General features: G+C 45.0%; 1 protein-coding gene across 5 annotated transcripts in view; it reads left to right on the top strand.

Moving 5' to 3' along the window:
* PHB1 (prohibitin 1) overlaps positions 1-18,940 on the top strand; it is a 165,977-nt gene extending 147,037 nt beyond the window's left edge. The window contains exons 2-8 of one of the 5 annotated variants that reach the window (XM_075994485.1): positions 8,213-8,249; positions 9,444-9,558; positions 10,949-11,110; positions 13,818-13,960; positions 14,137-14,253; positions 16,422-16,517; positions 17,834-18,940. In XM_075994485.1, coding sequence (XP_075850600.1) covers positions 9,471-9,558; positions 10,949-11,110; positions 13,818-13,960; positions 14,137-14,253; positions 16,422-16,517; positions 17,834-18,046 — 819 coding nt within the window. In that variant the 5' untranslated portion in view covers positions 8,213-8,249; positions 9,444-9,470 and the 3' untranslated portion in view covers positions 18,047-18,940. Of the gene's footprint in view, positions 1-8,161; positions 8,337-9,443; positions 9,559-10,341; positions 10,412-10,948; positions 11,111-13,817; positions 13,961-14,136; positions 14,254-16,421; positions 16,518-17,833 lie in introns of those variants that run through there. The other 4 variants (XM_012789705.2, XM_075994486.1, XM_012789706.2 and 1 more) reach the window with 4 other exon arrangements.
* The last annotated feature ends 1,888 nt before the right edge of the window (positions 18,941-20,828 follow it).

A 20,828-nucleotide genomic window follows, 5' to 3' on the forward strand; every position in this document is an offset into this window, starting at 1 on the left:
AACCTATGTGATACAGTAAAATCAGCACTATGAGGGTTGTTTATGCCAACAAATATCTTCATTAAAAAGTACAAAGATGTCAAACAACCTAATAATGCACCTTGAGGAACTAGAAAAGGAGGAACAAACCAAACCCAAAATTAGCAGAAGGAAAAAAATAATAAAGACCACAGCAAAGCTAAACAAAACAGAGATTAAAAAACAATACAAAGGATAAATGAGACAAAAAGTTGTTTTTTGAAGAGGTAAACAAAACTGATAAACCATTAGCTAGACTGATAAGAAAAATGAGAGAAGATCCAAATAAATAAAATCAGAAACAAAAAAGGAGACCTTTCAAATGATACCAGAGAAATACAAAGGATCATTGGAGAATATTATGAACAACTATATGCCATTACATTGAAAAACCTGGAGAAAATGGATAAATTCCTAGACACATATAACCTACAAGAATTGAATCAGGAAGAAATAGAAAACCTGAGTTAACCCTTACGAACATAGATGCAAAAAAAAGAAGACCTGAGTCAACCAATAATGAGTAATGAGATTGAATCAGTAATAAAAAGTTTCCCTACGAAGAAAAGCCCAAGACTAGATGGCTTTACTGCTGAATTTGACCAAATGTATAAAGAAAACCTAATATCAATTCTTCTTTAATCATTCCAAAAATTTGAACAGAAAGGGATTCTTTCTAACTTATTCTATGAGCCAGTATTACCCTGATAGCAAAATCAGACAAGGACACAAGAAAAAAAGAAAACTACAGACCAATATCCCTGAGGAACATAGATGCAAAAATCCTCAACAAAATACTAGCAAACCAAATCTAACAACACATAAAAAAGATAATATACCACGTTCGAGTGGGATTCATCCCAGGTGTGCAAGGATGGTTCAACATATGCAAATCAATACATGTGACATATCTCATTAACAGAATAAAGAATAAAAATTGTATAGTCATCTCAATAGACACAGAAAAAGCATTTTTAAAATTCAACACTCCTTTATGATAAAAACTCTCAACAAATCAAGCACAGCAGGAGCATACCTCAACATAATAAAGGCCATAAATGACAAACCCACAGCTAACATCATACTGAATGATGAAAAGCTGAAAGCCTTTCCTCTAAGAACTAGAACAAAATAAGGATGCCCACTTTCATAACTCTTATTCAATATAGTACTAGAAGTCCTAGTCAGAGAAATCAAGCAAGAGAAAGAAATAAAAGGCATCCAAATTGGAAAACAGAAAGTCAAATTGTCTCTCTTTGCAGATGACATGATCTTATACCTAGAAAAATCTAAAGACTACCAAAAAACTCTTAGAGCTGATAAATTAATTCAGTAAAGTTTCAGGATACAAAATATCAATATATAAAAATTAGCAGCAATTCTATACACCAATAATGAACTAGCAGACAAGAAATCAAGAAAGCACTCCCATTTACTATATCTACAAAAGAGAAAATTAAATACCTAAGAATAAATTTAACCAAGGAGGTGAAAGACCTCGACAACAAAAATTACAAAACATCGGGAGAAGAAATTGAAGAAGACACAAACAAACAGAAAGACATCCCATGTTCATGGATCAGAAGAATATTGTTAAAATAACCATACTATCAAAGCAATCTACAGATTCAATGCAATCCCTATCCAAATACCAATGACACTCTTCATAGAAATAGAAAAAAACAATCCTAAAATTTGCATGAAACAACAAAAGGCCATGAATAACCAATGCAATACTGAGCACAAGGAACAAAGCTGGAGGCATCACACTACCTAACATCAAATTATACTACAAAGCTATAGTAACCAAGATAGCATGGAATTGGTATAAAAAAAAAAGACACATAGACCAATGAAACAGAATAGAGAACCCAAAAATAAATCCACATATTTACAGCCAACTGATTTTCAACAAAGGTGCCAAGAACATTCGCTAGGGAAAAGACATCCTCTTCAATAAATGGTACTAGAAAAACTGGATATCCAATGCAGAAGAATGAAACTAGATCCCATCTCTTACCACGTACAAAAATCAACTCCAGATGGATTAAACATAAAACCTGAAACTACTACTAAAAGGAAATATAAGGGAAACATTTCACGACATTCATCTGGGAAAAAATTTTATCACCAAGACTTCAAAAGCACAGGCAAAAAAATCAAAAATAGACAAATGAGACTATATTAAACTAAAAAGCTTCTGCACAGCAAAGGAAACAATCAACAGAGTGAAGAGAAAACTTGTAGAATGAGGGAAAATATTTGCAAATTATTCATCCAACAAAGGACTAATATTCAGGATATACAAGGAACTCAAACAACTCAATAGCAAAAAAAAAAAAAAAAAACATTTAAAAGTGAACAGAATATCTAAATAGACATTTCTCAAAAGAAGATATCCAAATGACCAACAGGTAGAAAAAATGATCAACATTACTAATCACCAGTGAAATGCAAATCAAAACCACAATGAGATCATCTTATCTCAGATATCTCTTATCTCATCTATGTCTATTATCAAAAAGACAAAAAATATACACACTGATGGGCCAAAAAACAAACAAACAAATAAAAATAATAAATGCTGGCAAGGATGCAGAGAAAAAGGAATTCTTACAAACTGTTGGTGGGAATGAAAATTAGTACAGCCATATAGAAAACAGTATGGAGGTTTCTCAAAAAAAACCTATAAATAGAACTACCATATGATCCAGTAATCCCACTACTGAGTATTTAGCCAAAGAAAAAGAAATCAGTAAATGGAAGGAATACCTGCCTCTCCCATGTTTACTGCAGCACTAGTCACAATAGCCAAGACATGAAATCAACCTAAGCATCCATCAACTGATGAATGGACAAAGAAAATTGTGGTATATATACACAATAGAATACCACTCAGCCATAAAAAGAATGAAATCCCGTCTTTTGCAGCAATATGGATGGAACTAGAGGTCATTATGTTAAGTGAAATAAGCCAGGCAAAGATAAATATCACAAGTTCTCATTCAATTGTGGGAGCTAAAATAATTGACGTCATGGAGGTAGAGGGTACAATGATAGTTATCAGAAGCTGAAAAGGGTGGGAGGAGGGAGGATGAAGAGAAGTTGTTAATGGGTATAAACACATAGTTAGATAAAAGGAATATGTTATAGTGTTTGATAGCACAGTACGGTGACTATAGTTAACAATTTAATGTATATTTCAAAATAGCTAGAAAAGATTTGAAATGTTCTCAACACACAAATAACAAATGTTTGAGGTGATGGATATCCTAAAGACCCCGATTTGATTATTACACATTGTATACATGTATCAAAATATCACATGTAACCCCATAAATATGTACAATTATTGTATATCAATAAAAAATAAATTTAAAAAAAGTTTAAGAATCATTGTGCCAAGGTGGTCTGCCTGAGTTCTTTCATTGGGGAACTCCAACTGTTAGCATCTGTAGATTTTTCTCTTGGGTTGTTTGGTTTCCCCAAAAAGGAAATATCCATTCTCCTGCTTTAAAACTTTCAGGGACTTCCCGTTGTACTTAAAATAAAACAAAATTTTTCAGCAAAGCCTACATCTGGCACTCGCTTGTTCCACCATCGTAATCTTATGTAACTCTCCCATTCTTTTACGCGCTTGGGCCATATTCCTCCTTATTTGGTTCCTTCGGTGGATCAAGCTCTGACCTGACTTAAGTCCTTTGCATTGTAGGAAAATGGCTCTACCGCAGCGCCCTGGCAACCTACACATCTCCACACTGTCCACGCAGGCAAGACTGGAAGGAAGCTCAGTTGAATTTAAGTCTTGGCAGAATGCTTTGTGATCCTCCTGGATGACAAGGAAGGCTTATAAGAAGTTGCTACAAGGCTATTTCTCATTCGCTGTCCTATCTGCCAGGAAAGTTGTCATGAGACAATTTCTCATAGCCTTCCAGGTTCTGACGGAGGTATGAGACTCTCTGTCTCATTTCCCCTAAGCATACAGCTGCAAACTAGAATGCTGCTTAGCTGCAGCATGCCACTGGCTCCTCGGCAACGGGATGTCCTGTTATTTGTGTTGTAGTCCTCTGGCCCCTTTCGTTTCAGTGTCACCTGCACAAGGGCCACTAGGAGCTGGTACCTTTGGCTATTCTTCCTTTCACTATGTATGTAAGTACTGAACTGCCTGAATCTATTATAAAAAGAGCTCTTTGTCTCTTTACCAGTGAAATCTGTCAGTCTTGCCTTGCCTTGTGCTTGATGTGCACATGTTATTATTCCCTTGAATGCCCTTGTCTCTCCCACCTAACCCTTTCTGTGTCTTCACTTCTTTACATCTTGCCTTAAATGTCATATCCTCATAGAAGCCTCCTTGACAAGCTTGTCCAAATAGACCCTTATGGCAGACACTGTTGGTTGCAATTCCAACATCTATTCTCCCTTCCATCCTTCTTCCTTGCTAACAAAAGCACCCATTTTGATTTCTTAGGATATTAGATCATGTGGTTTAGGAGAAGTAAGACCCCTCCCCCGTCCCAGAGGTTGCCTCTTGATTTGTTGAGTCCCAACATGGCAATGACATGCCTTTGCCAGTGACTGCCTAGAAATAGGTAGGTGATACAATTCTGCCCAGTAACACATGAGGGGATGCCTGGTGGTTACTTCTGTTCAACTCTACCTCACTCTTATAAAGGAACCCAAAAATGGGTCCTGCCTTCTGGCCTTTGGTTACTGTTGTGCAAGAACATTAAGCTTGCACCTTCTGCAGCCATCTTGTGACCTTGAGGGGACAAGCATGAGAACAAAAGTCAACACCTGAAGATGGTAGGGCTGAAAGATAGAAAGACCCTGCATCATTAATGAGCTTGGTGAACCACTGAATTAACCAACCCCAGAACTGCCCTCCTCTGGGATTTCCCATTTGATATCATGTATTTCCTTCTTGGTTAAGCCAGTTGAGTTCACTTTACTGTTACTTGCTGCCAAAACTTTCCATACTGATTCACACATCCTCCTATCGTTTGCTTATTTTGTTCATGAAACTCGTCAAAATTTCACATATAGCTGGGCATGATGGCACACACTTATAGTCCCAGCTACTCAGGAGGCTCAGGCAGAAGGATCACTTGAGCCCAGGAGTTTGAGGTTGCTGAATACTATGACAACACCACTGCACTCTAGCCTGAGAGACAAAGTGAGATCTTATCTCAAAAATTTTTTTTCATATAATTTGTTTCTTCATGTACTTGGTTTTTGTGTGTATACCACCCTCCCTCACCACATAATATAAACTCTGTGGGGACAGAGTCCTCTTCTATTTTCTTCATCACTCTATCCCCAAAGTCTAGCATGATGGCTAGAAAATGACAGACCTCCAATATAAGTGTGTTAAATGAATAGAGAAAAAGAAATGTTCTTCTATAATTGTTTCTTTTAATTACCACTCCTCCCATATTGGCATTGAGCTAGGGAGTCGAATTGACTTTTGTGAAGATATCACTTACAGACTACCCCTTTCCACAGCTTAGAAAAGCACAGGCTGTGATATCAAACCTACCTGCCTTTTATCAGCTGTGCAACTATAAGCAAGTTACTTGACTTCTTTGAATCTCTATTTCTTCATTTCTGAAATGGAAATAAGAAATAAGGCTAAATAAGATTATCTGTGAAGCAACTGATCCACAGTAAATGCTCACGATATATTTTTTCTTATCCCCAAGGGGAGAAGGCTGAAGGGGAATATGCTCTATGTATCAACAAACTGGACCCACTTCTAAAACTAATGCACAAATGCTGCTCTACCCATAATCTTTGCCTCGTCACACCAAAATTATTCCCAAATACCTTCATCAGATTCCTTACCCTTCATTCTCCCCATCTCCCCATCTACAACTAGCCCAGGTCCACATAAATCCCTCATACCAACTGAGCTTTTCTGTTGTCTTTGTTTCCCAGTACATAATGTAGAGAAATAGAAAGAACATATGGCTTAGACCTAGAAGATCTGTGTTCCCATCCAGTCTGGCTCTGACTAGGAAAGTGACCATGAGCAAGCCACTTAACCTCTGACCCTCCATTTCCTTATCCATAAAATAGGGATAATGGGTTGTAATGATGTTCACATAGGATTCTGTGGATACACAGGCTTGAAAACTATGCAAAAATTGGTTACTTTTAATATTTTTAGCATTCCTGACATCAAAATTGGATTAGAAGCAAACAATACTGAGGCTAATCTTGCAGGACCCTGGGGAAGCCTGTCTTGTGTTTTCTGGCCACAGCCTGTCTAGTCAGCCAGTTCCATGCCCTTCATCACTGATTCATTCAACAAATATTTATTGAGGGCTTACTATGTGCTAAGCACTGTCGTATTTGTATGTGCTGAGAATAGAACAATGAAGATATCAGACTAAACTTCCAGCTCTCATAGACCTCTAGAGGTCAGAGGAAAAAGTGTGGTTGGTTAAGGCAAACTTATACCATCTGAGGAATGCTGCCATGGAGATCTTTGGTCATTTGATTGTGTCAAGTGGGAACAAAGAAAGGGGACAGAGAGGAGAGAAATGCAGGGAAAAGTTGAAAGAATCCAATTGTAGTAGAATCCAGAAACGGGCCTGGTTTCATTAAAATAATTCGGTGCCCATACATCATTTAGGTAGTATCCTAGCTAAAAGCAAAATTTGAATCTAATATTGAGGAAACATCAGACAAACCCAAAATGAGAAGCATCTTATTTTTTAAAATCGTAACAAGAGAAAAAGGAAGACTGAGGAACTTTTTCAGATTAAAGGAGACTAAAAAGACATGAAAGATAAATAAGTACTTTATCTTAGATTGCATCCTATACTGGGAGGCGGTCCTATAAAGTTCATTATTGGGTCAACTGACAAAATTGGAATGTAGAAGATAGATTACATTTACTCAGGTAAAAGGACATCCTTATTAGAAAATACACACACACACACATACACACGCACACTCTGACACAGGGCGGAGGAAGTGGGGACAGGAAGGAGATGGGAAAGGAGGGGGAAAGGAGTAAACAAATGATAAAGCAAATGGAGCTGGAGCAAACTGGTAACAATAGGTAAATTTGAGTAAAGGATATACATACGTGGGTTTTTGTTTTTGTTTTGAATCAGAGTCTCACTCTGTTGCTCAGTGGAGTGCCCTGGCGTCAGCCTAGCTTACTGCAACCTCGAACTCCTGGTCTCCAGCAATCCTTCTGCCTCACCTTCCCAAGTAGCTGGGACTATAGGCGCTTGTCACCACGTCCGGCTAATTTTTTCTATTATTACTAGAGACGAGGTCTCACTCTTGCTCAGGCTGATCTTGAACTCCTGACCTCAAGCGATCCTCCCACCTCAGCCTCCCAGAGTGCTAGGATTACAGGTGTGAGCCACCGCACCCAGCCTATATATGTGTTCTTTGCACTGTTCTTGCAACTTTTCCAAGTAAAATGTTTTTTAAATTGTGTACATGAGAACTAGACTCTAAGCAGAACCTTTTGCTCACTCAGTGCATGACCCTGAATGAATCCCTTCCGCTCAGTTTTCTTAGTACAAATGATTTTATTATTAACTTTTTTCTTTTTCTTTCTTTTTACATATTTCTACTTTTTTGTGTGAAGAAGGAGTACAAATGGTGTCTAAGGTTCTCTCTGGCTCTGGTAATCAACGTCTCCAGACTGAGGGCATTTCCAAAAAGGGCTTCGGAAAAGAAGATGACCCTTGGCTTCCCTCAAGGATTCTCAGTCCACCAGTTAGCTATTTCACCACATTTTCTCCCAAGTGCCCACCCGTCCTCTTCCATCAGTCACAAACTTTCTGTTGCTCGTTTTTGCTACCAGTTGGATGCCCATACCAGCTAGACGCCCATACTTCTTTCCCAGGTCCCTAAGGCTCATCTTCCAGCGGTTTCAGCATCGGCACCGGATAGGCACGTGCATTTATCCACAAGAAACTACAGCCCCCAAAAGGCTTTGCGGCAACATCGCTGCAGTTACCACCAAAGAGAAAAGGCTTTCCTGCGCAGGCCAGCCGCCGCATAGCCTTTCGGGAATTGTAGTTCATCTATTAAGAGTAATAGAATCAGGGCAAGGCTGCAAGCCACCCTTCCCAGAACTCACAGCGCTGCTTCCTACCAATCAGAGGCGTGGATCTTGGAAGGAGGGCGGGAAAGGGGCGTACCTGTGCGGCGCACGCGCAGCATGTGTGGCTGGGGAATTCATGTGGAGGTCAGAGTGGAAGCAGGTGAGAATGGTGAGAGGAGGCTGAGGCCTGTGTCGGGTGTCTCTGCAGCCTTCTTTCTCCCCGCCATGTGCACTTTGGGCGAGTAGAGTGCGTGCATAAGTCCACCTTGTTGGGGAGGGGAAAGGGGCTGAGCCCGGGACGAGCCAGGGGTTGCGCAGAGCAAGGGAGGTCCGTATGGGGGCAGGGTGAGAAACGATCCAGAAGCTATTAGAAATGGAAAGTGCCCTAGCCTCAGAGAAGGAAGGTTTAAATGCACGGGGAGAAATCAAGATGTTATCAGGAATTGAAGTCTGGGAAGTAGTCTGGAGCTAACCACCACGTCGGGGTGGGGCATTAAAAAGTTAAATGCTAGTGGTTTGTAGTTAGCGCAGCCGTGCTCCCGCCCACCCCACCTCAGCCCCAAGCCCTTAGTTCTTCCAGAGCTCTCCCTCACCATGCAGCTATTTAGAGTTTTTCTGCCAAATTGGTTCTTCTGTTATCTTGGTCCCAGAATGTCATCCAGCTCCTGCTTCCATGATAACAAGTCATTCTTAATACATGAAGTCAAGAACCAGTATGGTGAGGATTAAGCTGTGCCAGCTAGAATTAAACTTCCAGGTTCTAATTATGATTCTGCCACTTAGCAACTGTGATTTTGGCTTCTCACGTAACCTCTCTGTATGCCTCAGTTTCCTTGCCTGTACTAATCTAATTCATAGAGTAATTGTAAAGAGTAAATAAATTCCTATTGGAAGACTGCCTTATGTAATTGTTAGCTGTTACTGTTATTTTTGTTGTTGTCATCACCATGTAGCACATTCTTTGAATTATGTTTCAAACCCAAATTGCACTGAACCTACCACACAGCCTCTTTGTTAGGGCCTACTTGTCTAGGAAATGAGAGGGTGGCTTAGTATGGTGCGAAGTTCCCTATGGATATCAAACCCATGCCTTGTTTCCATTATTGAACAAGTGCCCTTTCTTTAAGTGGTTAAGAAAGAACTGAAAAAGAAAAAAAGCAGAGGAATTGATACTACACTTTCCAAGCTGTAGGGTGTTATTTATTAGATATCTTTCAGTGGATGATTTAGAGCTTTCAGGAGCAGAGAAATAAATAGACAGCTTGATATGTGAATGTTGTGCCTCAGAGAGGGCTTTCTCTGAGGAATTGGTGTCCAAGTGTTATATTGTTTTGTTTTGTTTTTACCCCCTTAGGTGTGAGTGGGTCCAACAGAAGGAAACATGGCTGCCAAAGTGTTTGAGTCCATTGGCAAGTTTGGCCTGGCCTTGGCCGTTGCAGGAGGCGTGGTGAACTCTGCCTTGTATAATGGTGAGGCACTGAGAGGTGGCCAGCAGGGGGTGGGGCGGCACTGTCCTTTGTGGGAAGATTTCTGTTTATCTGCAAACCCCATGTGACACTCCTGCTGGTAGCTGCTGTCTGTGAATGTGTTTGTGGCCTACAGGGCTCACCTCCTGCCATCCTACACTGTATGGTTGCATTGTTGTCAGGGCCCTTGTCCTTTTAGGCATAGATTCACTCAGAGCTTTTACTCAAAAAGAGCCTCCCAGCCCAATTGCTAATTGGATGTTTCTAGCTGCTCCTGCCAATTTGAAGTGATGCCGCACCACCTAAACGCTGCAGCAGAGTGTCAGCATTTCATTGGCTAGCTGAAATGGAGATTGCCTTTGTTCTTTTCTGCTTGTGTGTGGAATAACTCAGCAAAAGTTCCAGACCTGCTGGAGTGACCTTGTCCTGAGTGGGAGTTTTCGCTCTGCTGAAGTTGGGTGGATTCAGAGAAGATATCTTAGAGATGCATTGCCCAGCTTTTACAGTGTAGCCGGGGGTTACGCTGGCTTTTCTTCTGCTTTATTGTGTGGCCTTAGGCTAGTCATTTCCCCCTCTCTAGGCCTCAGCTTCCACATTGATCAAGCAGTGGAATTGAATTAGTTTATCTCTTAAGTGTCCATCCAACTCTGACATTCTATATGGTTCACTGCCACAAAGCCGCAGTAGATGGACCTGCCTGGTGCACGGCTGACAAGAGGAGGATTACTTTCAGAGTGAGGATATTTGGGCCAACTATAAAGTCCAGTGGGGCTGCTGATTAGAAAAGCCTGCTTGGCGTACATGACACATCTTTGTAGTACCGTGATCGTTTTGGCCACATCTACACAACTAGATGGTAGTTTCTGTTACTAAATTTCTCTCTGAATCAACAAGAAAGTTCTGCGACCCCTTAAAATTGTAGAGAAACCAAACTATTAGGAAGAAAGAGTGGGAATTTCTAAAGTTTAGGATTCCTGTATTGAGGGTGCTGCTTCTTGGAGCACTGGGTTAAATTGGAGCCAGGATGGACATGGGGTAACAGTGAAGCTGAGTTGAGTTTTAGAAGTTTGGGGAGGTGATTCCTGGAAATGTGTTGGTGGGAGTTTGGGGATGGGTTGGTCGATCAGAAGATTAACAGCCAGTTTTTTCAAGGAGAAAGGATGTGAAGTAATAGAGTCTATTACTGAGGTCCTTGGGGGAGATAAGTGGGATAGAAAGTGATTGCTTAGCTTTGTAACTATTTAGAAGTCTCTTGAGACCATATGTTTGGGAAGCCAGAGCAAGAGAGGGGAGACTTAAGCGAACAGAAAGCACTGGGGCTCTTCAAAGACAGGATTCTTTTGGTTAAAGGATGAGGGCATTTTTCTGACCTGTCATTATCCTTCCTTCCTAGTGGATGCTGGGCACAGAGCTGTCATCTTTGACCGATTCCGTGGAGTGCAGGACATTGTGGTAGGGGAAGGGACTCACTTTCTCATCCCATGGGTACAGAAACCAATTATCTTTGACTGCCGCTCTCGACCGCGTAACGTGCCAGTCATCACTGGTAGCAAAGGTGAGTCTTTCCTGTGCGTCAGGTAGAGTAGGAAGTGTGGAAGGGGTGCTCTGCTCTTTTGTCAGGTCCAGAAGCATCTACAGGACACCAGAATCCAAAAGAGATTGGACTGCACATCATAAGAATTACTAGCAGGCCAGGGAAGCCTGGGCAATATAGAGAGACCCCATCTGTTTAAAAAAATGAGAAAATTATCTGGGTATAGTGGCATGTACCCATGGTGCCAGCTACTCAGGAGGCTGAGGCAAGAAGATTGCTTACGCCCCGGAATTTGAGGCTGCAGTGAGCTATGATCAGGCCAGAGCACTCCAGCCTGGGTGACAGAGACACTGCCTCTTAAAAAAAAAAAAAAAAAAGAATTGGTGCCATATTTACCCTGGAAAGCTTTATATGGATTCTTAGAAAGAACTGCCTACTTAAGGTACACACACGGACAACAGTACACATTTAGAGAAATATGCCTCTTGAGGTACATCTTAAGAGTTACATGATCTTATTTTAAAGAAATATAATTGTGGCTTTTGTCCCCTCGGTTAACCCTTCCCATGAGCTTTTGTTCCCCAGCATGAATATATAAACCGTCTCCTTCTGTCTGCCTTTGTAGCTGACTTACTCTTTGCCTTGCTTTCCACGGCCTGTGATCCAGCAGTGCACACCTCACGTTGTCACCCCATGGGCTGAGCCCCACGGCCCTGAGAGCACCCTCCTGGTGTCTATGACGCTCCACTGGGTCACTGGTTGGAGCCTGAAATGATTTGCCATCACCAGTCTCCCCAATCCAGACAGTAAATGGAATAGCAGGGGTGTGGTCCAGGAGTGACTTTTCTACACACAGAGAGGAGGAGAAGGTTGTGGACATTGGTTTCTTGGTAGCAGTCGATGCCTTCATTGCTGTTTCCTCAGCAGATGTTTGCTTACTGTGATTGTGCCAGGCTTTGTGCTGGGTTGGAGAGTGAGGGTAGGAAAAAGGAGACTGAAACAGGAGCGTTTAAGGAGCTCAGGCTAGCTAGGAAGATAGGCGTGCGAACAAGCAGTGACAGTAGAGTGGAGTAGGTACCAGAGCCAAGGTCATATGGAGTGCTAGGGGAGCACAGAAGAGTGCAGCTCACTCCCATGGGTGCTGGGAAGGCTTCCGTGAGGAAAGGACGTCTGAGCTGGGACTTGCAGAGGGAGAAGTGTGTCGTGCAGAGAAGAGAGGGACGAGGGAATTGGTAAATCTGTTCTGTAGCTCCTGATCAGGAGGAGCAGAGCTTCCTGTAAAGGGTCTGGCTTGCCTATTGCAAAAGAGGAAATAAAATCATGGAGCAACATAAAATTTAACTTGAAAGCCTACATCTAAACTTCCCACCTCTTTGGGATTTTTTTTTCTGTGCTATTTTGTAATTGTTCCAAGAATATATAATGTACCCATTTCTAAAATATGTACCTATTTCAGTAGATAGGAACATCCAGAGATCAGGGACTTGTATGTATTAGTACATTTCCCACCTCTCTTGGTGCCTGGTTGGGGACTCTATCTCGTGGGCACTTGGTCCATCTCGTTGCTGACTGTGAGCAAGCTGTGACAGTGCGTTAGCTCCGAGTAGGCCTGAAGTGTTCAGGGGAAGGTGTAGTCCTCTCCCAACTGGCCCAAGTAATGAGAAGCAGACCATAGATGAGTCTGATCAGCCCTTACGTCTGTCACACTTTGATAGTGCTTTTATATCTCTTCTCTCCTTCACTTTCCTCCAACATTCCTGGAAGGCAGATGAAATTATCCTCATTCTCACAGACAAGAAAATAAGCTCAGGCCGGCACAGTGGCTCACACCTGTAATCCTAGCACTCTGGGAGGCCAAGGCGGGTAAATAGCTTGAGCTCAGGAGTTCGAGACCAACCTGAGCAAGAGCAAGACCCTGTCTCTACTAAAAATAGAAAAATTAGTCAGGCATTGTGGTATGCACCTATAGTCCCAGCTACTCAGGAGGCTGAGGCAGGAGGATTGCTTGAGCCCAGGAGTTTGAGATTATTGTAAGCTAGGCTGATGCCACGACACTCCACTCTGGGCAACAGAGTGAGACTCTGTCTCAAAAAAAAAAAAGAATGCCCCTCACCCTAGAATTCTTGGCATTGGCCCGTCTCTTACTTTAAAATGTTCAGTGTTCCAAACATTGCATGTCACCTATTAGGCATATAATCTGAATTGCTTATTTCAGAGGGCATTCAGGACAGATGTAGTGAAAAGCTGGTATCACTGGAACCTTTAAGAAGTTCCTGGCCAGGCACAGTGGCTCACACCTATAATCCTTGCATTGTGGGAGGATTGCACTGTTGGAGGCCATGAGTTCAAGACCAGCTAAACAATATAGCAAGATCCTGTCTCTACAAAAAATACAAAGCAAAAAAAAATTTAGCTAGGTGCAATGGCATACACTTGTGGTCCCTGTTACTGGGGAGGCTGAGGCAGTAGGATCACTTAAGCTCAGCAGTTTGAGGTTGCAGTGAGCTATGATTAAGTCACTACTACACTCTAGCCTGGGCAACAGAAGGACACCCAGTCACACACACACACACACAAAAATAATAATAAGGAAAGAAACAAGTTCCTAACTGTGTGATATTCTGCTAGGTTCTCTACCAAAAAAGCCAGGCATACCCTCTCCTTGCCTTCTAGGGCCTTATAATTAGCAAATTTGCTTCTAACTCCAGTGTTTGTCCCCTGCCCAAAGATTTACAGAATGTCAACATCACGCTGCGCATCCTCTTCCGGCCTGTGGCTAGCCAGCTCCCGCGCATCTTCACCAGCATCGGAGAGGACTACGACGAGCGCGTGCTGCCGTCCATCACTACAGAGATCCTCAAGTCAGTGGTGGTGAGTGAGCAGGGCCCTGGGCCTCAAGCACAGAGCACGTCCCCAAGCAGTTGCTAGGTGGCAAGAAGAGTTTGGCAGTGGGTTGGTTGGGATTGTGGCTGTTTGTTACTTTCCTGGTTCCTTGTCTGCTCCCTCATTAACCTGACCTACGTTTCTGCCCTTCTCTTTGAAACCAGGCTCGCTTTGATGCAGGGGAACTAATCACCCAGAGAGAGCTGGTCTCCAGGCAGGTGAGCGATGACCTTACGGAGCGAGCAGCAACCTTCGGGCTCATCCTGGACGATGTCTCCTTGGTAAGATCCTTGGGGAGCCCACAGGGAAGGGGCTGCAGTTCTTGTTGAGGTGCCTGGCTCCATTTCTGGATAGACACTATCCAGGTTCTGCCTTCTACTTTCAAGATGTGAGACTTGAAAACGTGGAAACTTGTTGATGGTGTGAGGCATTTTCCTTGAGCTTGTTTTTGGTCGTGGGTTCTTTTAACTCCCCTCTGCCATACACATTTTTCATATTACCTCTGGTCATACCCAGATGGTCCCTGGCCACTACATCAAAACTGTGAGTGTTCCCCAAAGTTCCCCGGAAAATGATATCGTGTTAACTCTGTTGGACACAGGAAGAAACTGCCTGGTAGGGACAGAGAGCAACTCAGGTAGTCTTTCTCCCTAGCACAGGCCTCCCAGCATGGCCCCGGGGAGCTTCCCAACACTTGTAGTCTGAAGCTCAGTGAAGTGAGTTCTGGGAAACCCCAGTGAAAGGTGATAGAGTGTAAATGAATGGTCCCGTTCCCCAAGGCCTGGTAGAGGGGGCAAGGGACATCTCTGAGGCGTAAGCTATCCTCTTGAGACCTTATAGTCTGTATTTACATGACATTGAATGTCATAACTCAGACAGAAAGCAATACAGGCAGGATAGCATTTCGGGTCGAGGAGGGTGAGGGGAAGGGGTCGTGTTTCTAGATTCTCTGGGAAAAATCATTTGGAGTGATTTGTTCGGGTAGTGAGGTAAAGCGTTTCCTGTTCAGTTCTCCTGTGCATCACTAGGGAAAGGCCCCACTTCCCGCCCGGCATCTGTGCAGCTGTTTAAACAGTCACGCTCTGTGACACCCAGTGCTAACCCGGAGGGCACTGCTCCATCTCGCTCCAGTTGCTCAAGTCCAGGAGAGTTGGGGCGCCCTCTGCTGGCAAGTTGCCAGGCTGCAGCCCTTCAGCTCCCCTGGCAAGCGCCACCCCTCACTCAGGCTCCCCCACTACCAGGAAAAAACCTGGCATTTTACTAGACTTTAACCACATACGCCATTCTGGGGAAATGCTGGCTGACCACAAGAAACCATATCTAAGAGGTGTGCAAAGAAAATGAGATTTCATGGGGAATTTGCTGCCCTTGGCTGGCCCTTTCAGAAAGAAATTTTATTCCTTAATTATACATTTCATTTTTCACTTCTCAGGATCATATTTTCTTACCCAAACTTTGAAGAGGAGTCCAGAAATGGATCAGGCAAAGTAGAACACCTGCAGTTTAAGAGTTAGGGGTGTTAAAAATTCTGGAAGACAGCAGGACCAGGGGGCTGCTTATATGTTTTAAAAAACAGGTTGGGAGGGTGGAGGAAGAAGTGAAACAAATAGAATGTGATGGCATAACCCATGCTCTTCCCTTTCTTTCTCCTTTTTCAGTAAAAAGTTGGATGAGTAAGTAAATTGCTCTAGGCTGTGTGTCAGGAGTTCTGAGATCTGTTCCCATTGTGTGTACTATCTTTAGAGACAGTGCCTTCAGCCAAGTCTCATTTATGTGATATGGGGAGGTCGATGGATATTCAGACTTTTAAACCTTTACCCTGCCCAATGGCTTTACCTGCTTTCTTTTTTTTTTAAACCTTTTGCCAGAACCACTCACACCGGGAATACCATGATCTGCATTCTACCTTTTCTCGTCCTCTTCCTGTTTAGTGGTGGAGCTGCTGTAGGAAGGAGCAGACTGGTTAATCCATAAGCTGAGAGGATCAGGCTCTTGGATCCCTGGGAACCAGCTGCATTCCCCACTCTCAGGGGCTCAGTTTTCCATCTGGCCTCTCTTAGGCCTTTGAACAGGGCAGCAAAGGAGAGCACTAGTCGGTGGGGGGGGGTCCTGGAACCCACAGGTCTCCTGCTTTGGGGAGGTGGTCGACTGAGTAGATACTTGTGATGCTGTGGGCTCCATCAAAGGCCCCAGGTGCCATTTTCTACACAAGATCACCACCCTGAGGATGACAGAGTGACATACAGCAGCAATTTGGGCAGCCAAGGATTCTGGGGTATAAACTCAGTTTGGACGAGGATGTGGGGGTGGAAGGGTACTGTGGCCTCACAGATGCCTCCAGCTGCTAGAGCCATTCCTGACCTCTTCCTTCCCGCGGCTGGGGAGGCCTCCCGGCAGTGCTGTCTAAGCAATCACACCGCCTCATCTTGCACTCACTCTCTCCCCTTAGACGCATCTGACCTTTGGGAAGGAGTTCACAGAAGCGGTGGAAGCCAAACAGGTGGCTCAGCAGGAAGCAGAGAGGGCCAGATTCGTGGTGGAAAAGGTGAGCGTTCAACCAGATGGCAGGAGCCTCTCTTTCCCTTTCTCCTGTGCTCCGCTTCCCGTTTGCTGGGTGGCCTGGAAATTCATCATCTGTCATCTCTTCTTCCGAGATAATCAGAAAGGGATTGGAGGAACCGTACTCCTGCAATTGGTTCCAGAGTCTTTGGGGGCTAGTCAGGGATATGTGAAGTTACATTCCTAAATCACCAAAGAGTCATTTTTCTTCTACTTCCCTAAGATCAAAAACAGTCTCCTACAAATAAAAATGTTTCTGCTGGAATATTTTCAGCTTCACCAAGAAGTCATTTTTAACCGTGGTTACATAGTGAAAGCTGACAGCAAAAAAAACGATCAAACGTGCCAGATGTGCTTTCGTCACCAGATTTTTTTTTTTTGGTGCTAAATCCATCCAGATGTGTCGAAGAGTGTGATAGGACACCATTTGTTTGCATAGCAGCCTGATTTTCCTTGTATTTGCAAAGATGTGCTTATTTCTTGCTCTCCACCAGTGGTGAGGAGAGGGAGACAGCAAAAAATAAACAAGGAAAAGAGGGATAGATTTAATTTTGGAGAATGTAAACTCTGTGTAAACACAAAGTTTGTACCTGCCATAATTCCAGAGCTTTAACAAGTCTAGAACTGTGCCTGGTGATACTAAGTGCTCAATAAATATTTGTTGAGCAAACAGAAAGATCCTAGCAGTTTCAAAGTTGTGTGTTAATTTCAGAGAGGCTTGGTACTCTATCCTCTCACGCTTCTGAAAGTCACACATTGCAGAGAGATGGCACCCTATTGATACAGCTAGGACAAGCCTAGGAGATCTCATCTGGGCACCTGGGTCCCTGGTCAGGAACCATCCCAGTTCACAGGCTCCTTGAGGGAGAGTCACAAATGGCATGCTGCTCTTGCTTAGCTGTCCTGGCTTTGATGAAAGTTGCTTTGACTCAAGACTGGAGGGAAACATGAGCCTGAGGATTGATTCCCCCTTTCTTTTTCTCCCGCTTTCCTTGGCCTTGGATCCTCCCGGTTCAGAGTAGGGTGGCGGGATTAGACAGTTATTAATATTAATGAGGACTTTGAAATAAGACAGATGTTTATACAGCCAACAGAAATGTGTCCCTGCGATGGCGAGAAGCGGGTGTTAAAGGGAAGAGGGGGACTGGCGGCAGTGTGCTTGCGGATGCCATCAGGGACCGGAGTTAAGTTCCCGGGGTGCCTTCAGGAACCAGTGAAGACACCTTTCCAGAGAAGGTGTGTCTTGGCTGTGACCTGGCCCTGCGGTTTGATCGTAGTCTTTCTCCACCTCCACTCTTTCAGGCTGAGCAGCAGAAAAAGGCGGCCATCATCTCTGCCGAGGGCGACTCCAAGGCAGCCGAGCTGATCGCCAACTCGCTGGCCACCGCGGGGGACGGCCTGATCGAGCTGCGCAAGCTGGAGGCCGCCGAGGACATTGCGTACCAGCTGTCACGCTCTCGGAACATCACCTACCTGCCGGCGGGGCAGTCCGTGCTCCTGCAGCTGCCCCAGTGAGGAGGACCCACCCTGCCTGCACCTCCTCAGGCCAGTGGGGCCACAGCCCTGCTGATGCTTAACACCACCTCCTTCTGCCCCACCCAGAAATCACTGTGAAATCTCATGATTGGCTTACCGTGAAGGAAATAAAAGTAAAATCACTTCAGATCTCTAATTACTCTATCAAATCAAGCTCTTTCATTCTTCTCACACCCACCTACTTTTTTATCCACCTCCCTACCAAAAATTGCCAAGTGCCTACGCAGACTCACTTTGGGTCCTGGTTCGAGGCCTGCTGGAGCTTCGGCCTAGGCACTGGCAATTGGCAGAACAAAGGCAGGACAGTGTGTGTGACGGACTGGGAGCACAGGTGGCAGGTGGTGGCAGGCACGGCTGGACCTCAAAGGCAGGCCTCAGTTTTCCAGCGGCTCTTGTGCAGATGCAGCCGAAGAGAGGTGCTGGGGAATGTCAGAGAGGAAGTGGTCTGTCTCTTCCCGTAAGCCTGATTCTCTGTAACTGTGGCCAGCGGAAGCAGATGTGTGCGAACAGGGCATGGATTGAAGAATCTGCCCCTGTTGAGGTGGGTGGGCTGATTTTGCTGCCCCCCAGGGTCCCAAGACTGGGATGGACTTGGATAGGGAGAAAGGAGGCCTGGACTGAGATGTGAGTCTGTCGAAGACTTCCTGTCCACCCCCCACCTTGGTCCCTCTCAAATACCCAGCGGAACTCCAGCTTGAAGGATTGCATCCTGCCGGGGCTGGACGTGCCTGCCAAAGACATCCTGAGCTCCTGGCTCCCTCGTTCAGAGACTGCCCTTCTCGAGGGCTCTGTACTTGTGCTTTGAAAGAAACAACCATGGGAAGAAAACAAATGTGTGTAAACTGCTGTCAATAAATGACACCCAGACCTTCAGCTCAGTCATGGGTTTGTTTTTTTGTTTGTGGGAGCCATGGGAGCAGAACAGAGCGTTCTAGCAGTTTTTGTGCGCACGTGTTTGTATTGCCAGCTGGGACAGAGCCTCCAGCAAGGCAGAAAACTCTTTGTTTTCAGAAAACACTCTGTGCTGTGTTCCAGATCCATCCCCACTCTGAGATGAATCTCAGGGCTATCAGATGAGGTTTGTCAGGAGGAAGCGAGGGTGGGTGGGGGTCAGTCAACGTTGCTCTGTGTTTTGGTGCCACCACTAGCCAGGGGTCACAGGCCTGCCCACCACCTTCCCCTGACATGAGGGAAGCAGTTGAGAAATGCACACGTCCAGTAGCCCTCAGTGCGCTGTCATTTGATTCTGATGCATGTTAGATGGCTTGGGGGCCCTCAGTGGGTTTGTGTTGCTTATTTCTGCTTCGCTTTGGCTGATAGGGAAATTGGTAGCACCTTGGCATTTGAGGGGGGGGGTGAGTTTGTGCCTGTTGGATAGTGGGGAGGGAAAGCAGGCCTCAGGTTGAGAAAGTAACCGTGCGAATCACCTGCCGCAAGTTCTTTTAAGAGCAAAGTGGAAACAACGTGCATCGTGAGCACGCAGCACTGACTGTGCTGTAACCTCAGCTCTCCCCGTAATCCCTGGGCTCACCACCTGGCCACAGACAGGGCCTTTAAGAAGACTCTGCAGGCTGCTCCCTGACCTGGATTCAGCATTTCCTCTCTCTGAGTGACAGGGCCAGCTGTCAGCTGGGACAGAGGGGGACCAGATGCAGATTTGGGGTGGAGCTGGGGATTGAGTTCTCCCAGTCCCTACACCCCGCATCCCCCTGGGACCTCCCAGCAGCGATCTGGTCCCTTCCCATTCTTCTCGGGAGCAGACAAGGCGTGCGGTGGGCTCCTGACCCTCCAATGAACGTCCAGCCCGCCACCCGGCCACCTCCCCCGGCATCATTGGGCTCTGGCCTCAGGACATCTCGTCCCTCTTTTTTTGCTGTAACAATGGTAAGGCCTGCGAATGATGAAGTGCCTGGACTCAAAGCACGTTGAAGGCTGGAGTAGAAAGAGCCTAATTCCTAAATAAGTTCCAGACCAGCTTCCACTCTGCGGCCTTCCTCTTTTCCTGCCATTTATTGTCTTGGACACCCTCTTGGAGGAGGTGGGAGCAGGAGACTCCTCTCTCTTCCCTTGGCCCTTTTTAAAAGAGTAGCCGAGTTTCCTGCATTTGGCCGGAGATTGGGTTTCACCTCCAGGTGTCTGCAGGGGCCCTGAGATGCAGAGCTGCCCCGCACAGCTCCAGGGTCCCTCCTGCCTTCAGGTCAGCCAGGTTCCCGCTGGCTTTGCCATTAGTCCCCCTGTCAGGGATGGCAGAGGCCCTCCCAGTGGCAGCCCAGGGCCTCGTTCTGCCTTGACTTCCGCCAAGTAATTCCTTTCACAAATGTTCAAGGACTTTTAACCGGCTTCTGTGGGTTTCTCCAGAAGCTACCACAATGGGCCTTTATCAGCTCAGGATTCTCTGGGCCTTGGATCAAAAGCCACGTCCTGTCCTGGCCAGGGAAGGGAGAGAGCAGGAAGTGTCTTCCTCCCTCTCTCCTTCGGTCAGGCTGAATGGTTCCCTTGTTCAGGCTCCGAAGGGTCGCTGGCTAAGGCGGTGATGGGCGCTGGACGGGGAGAAGGGAGAAAAGCCCTCCAAGGGTGCCCATTTTCCTGACTTCTAATAGTTTTGCACAGTTCCTGCCAGCGTGGACTGAAGGGGAAGAGAGGAGTGTTGTGTTCAGCCCCGGGCGGGTTTATTTGAAAGATAGGGAAAGACGGTATAATCTTCGACAAATCCTGACTTAGCAAATGCTGTTCTAATAGAACATTCCAGCAATTAACAGGG

This window comes from Microcebus murinus, chromosome 18 (genome assembly GCF_040939455.1).
Source record: "Microcebus murinus isolate Inina chromosome 18, M.murinus_Inina_mat1.0, whole genome shotgun sequence".
Taxonomy (NCBI): domain Eukaryota; kingdom Metazoa; phylum Chordata; class Mammalia; order Primates; family Cheirogaleidae; genus Microcebus; species Microcebus murinus.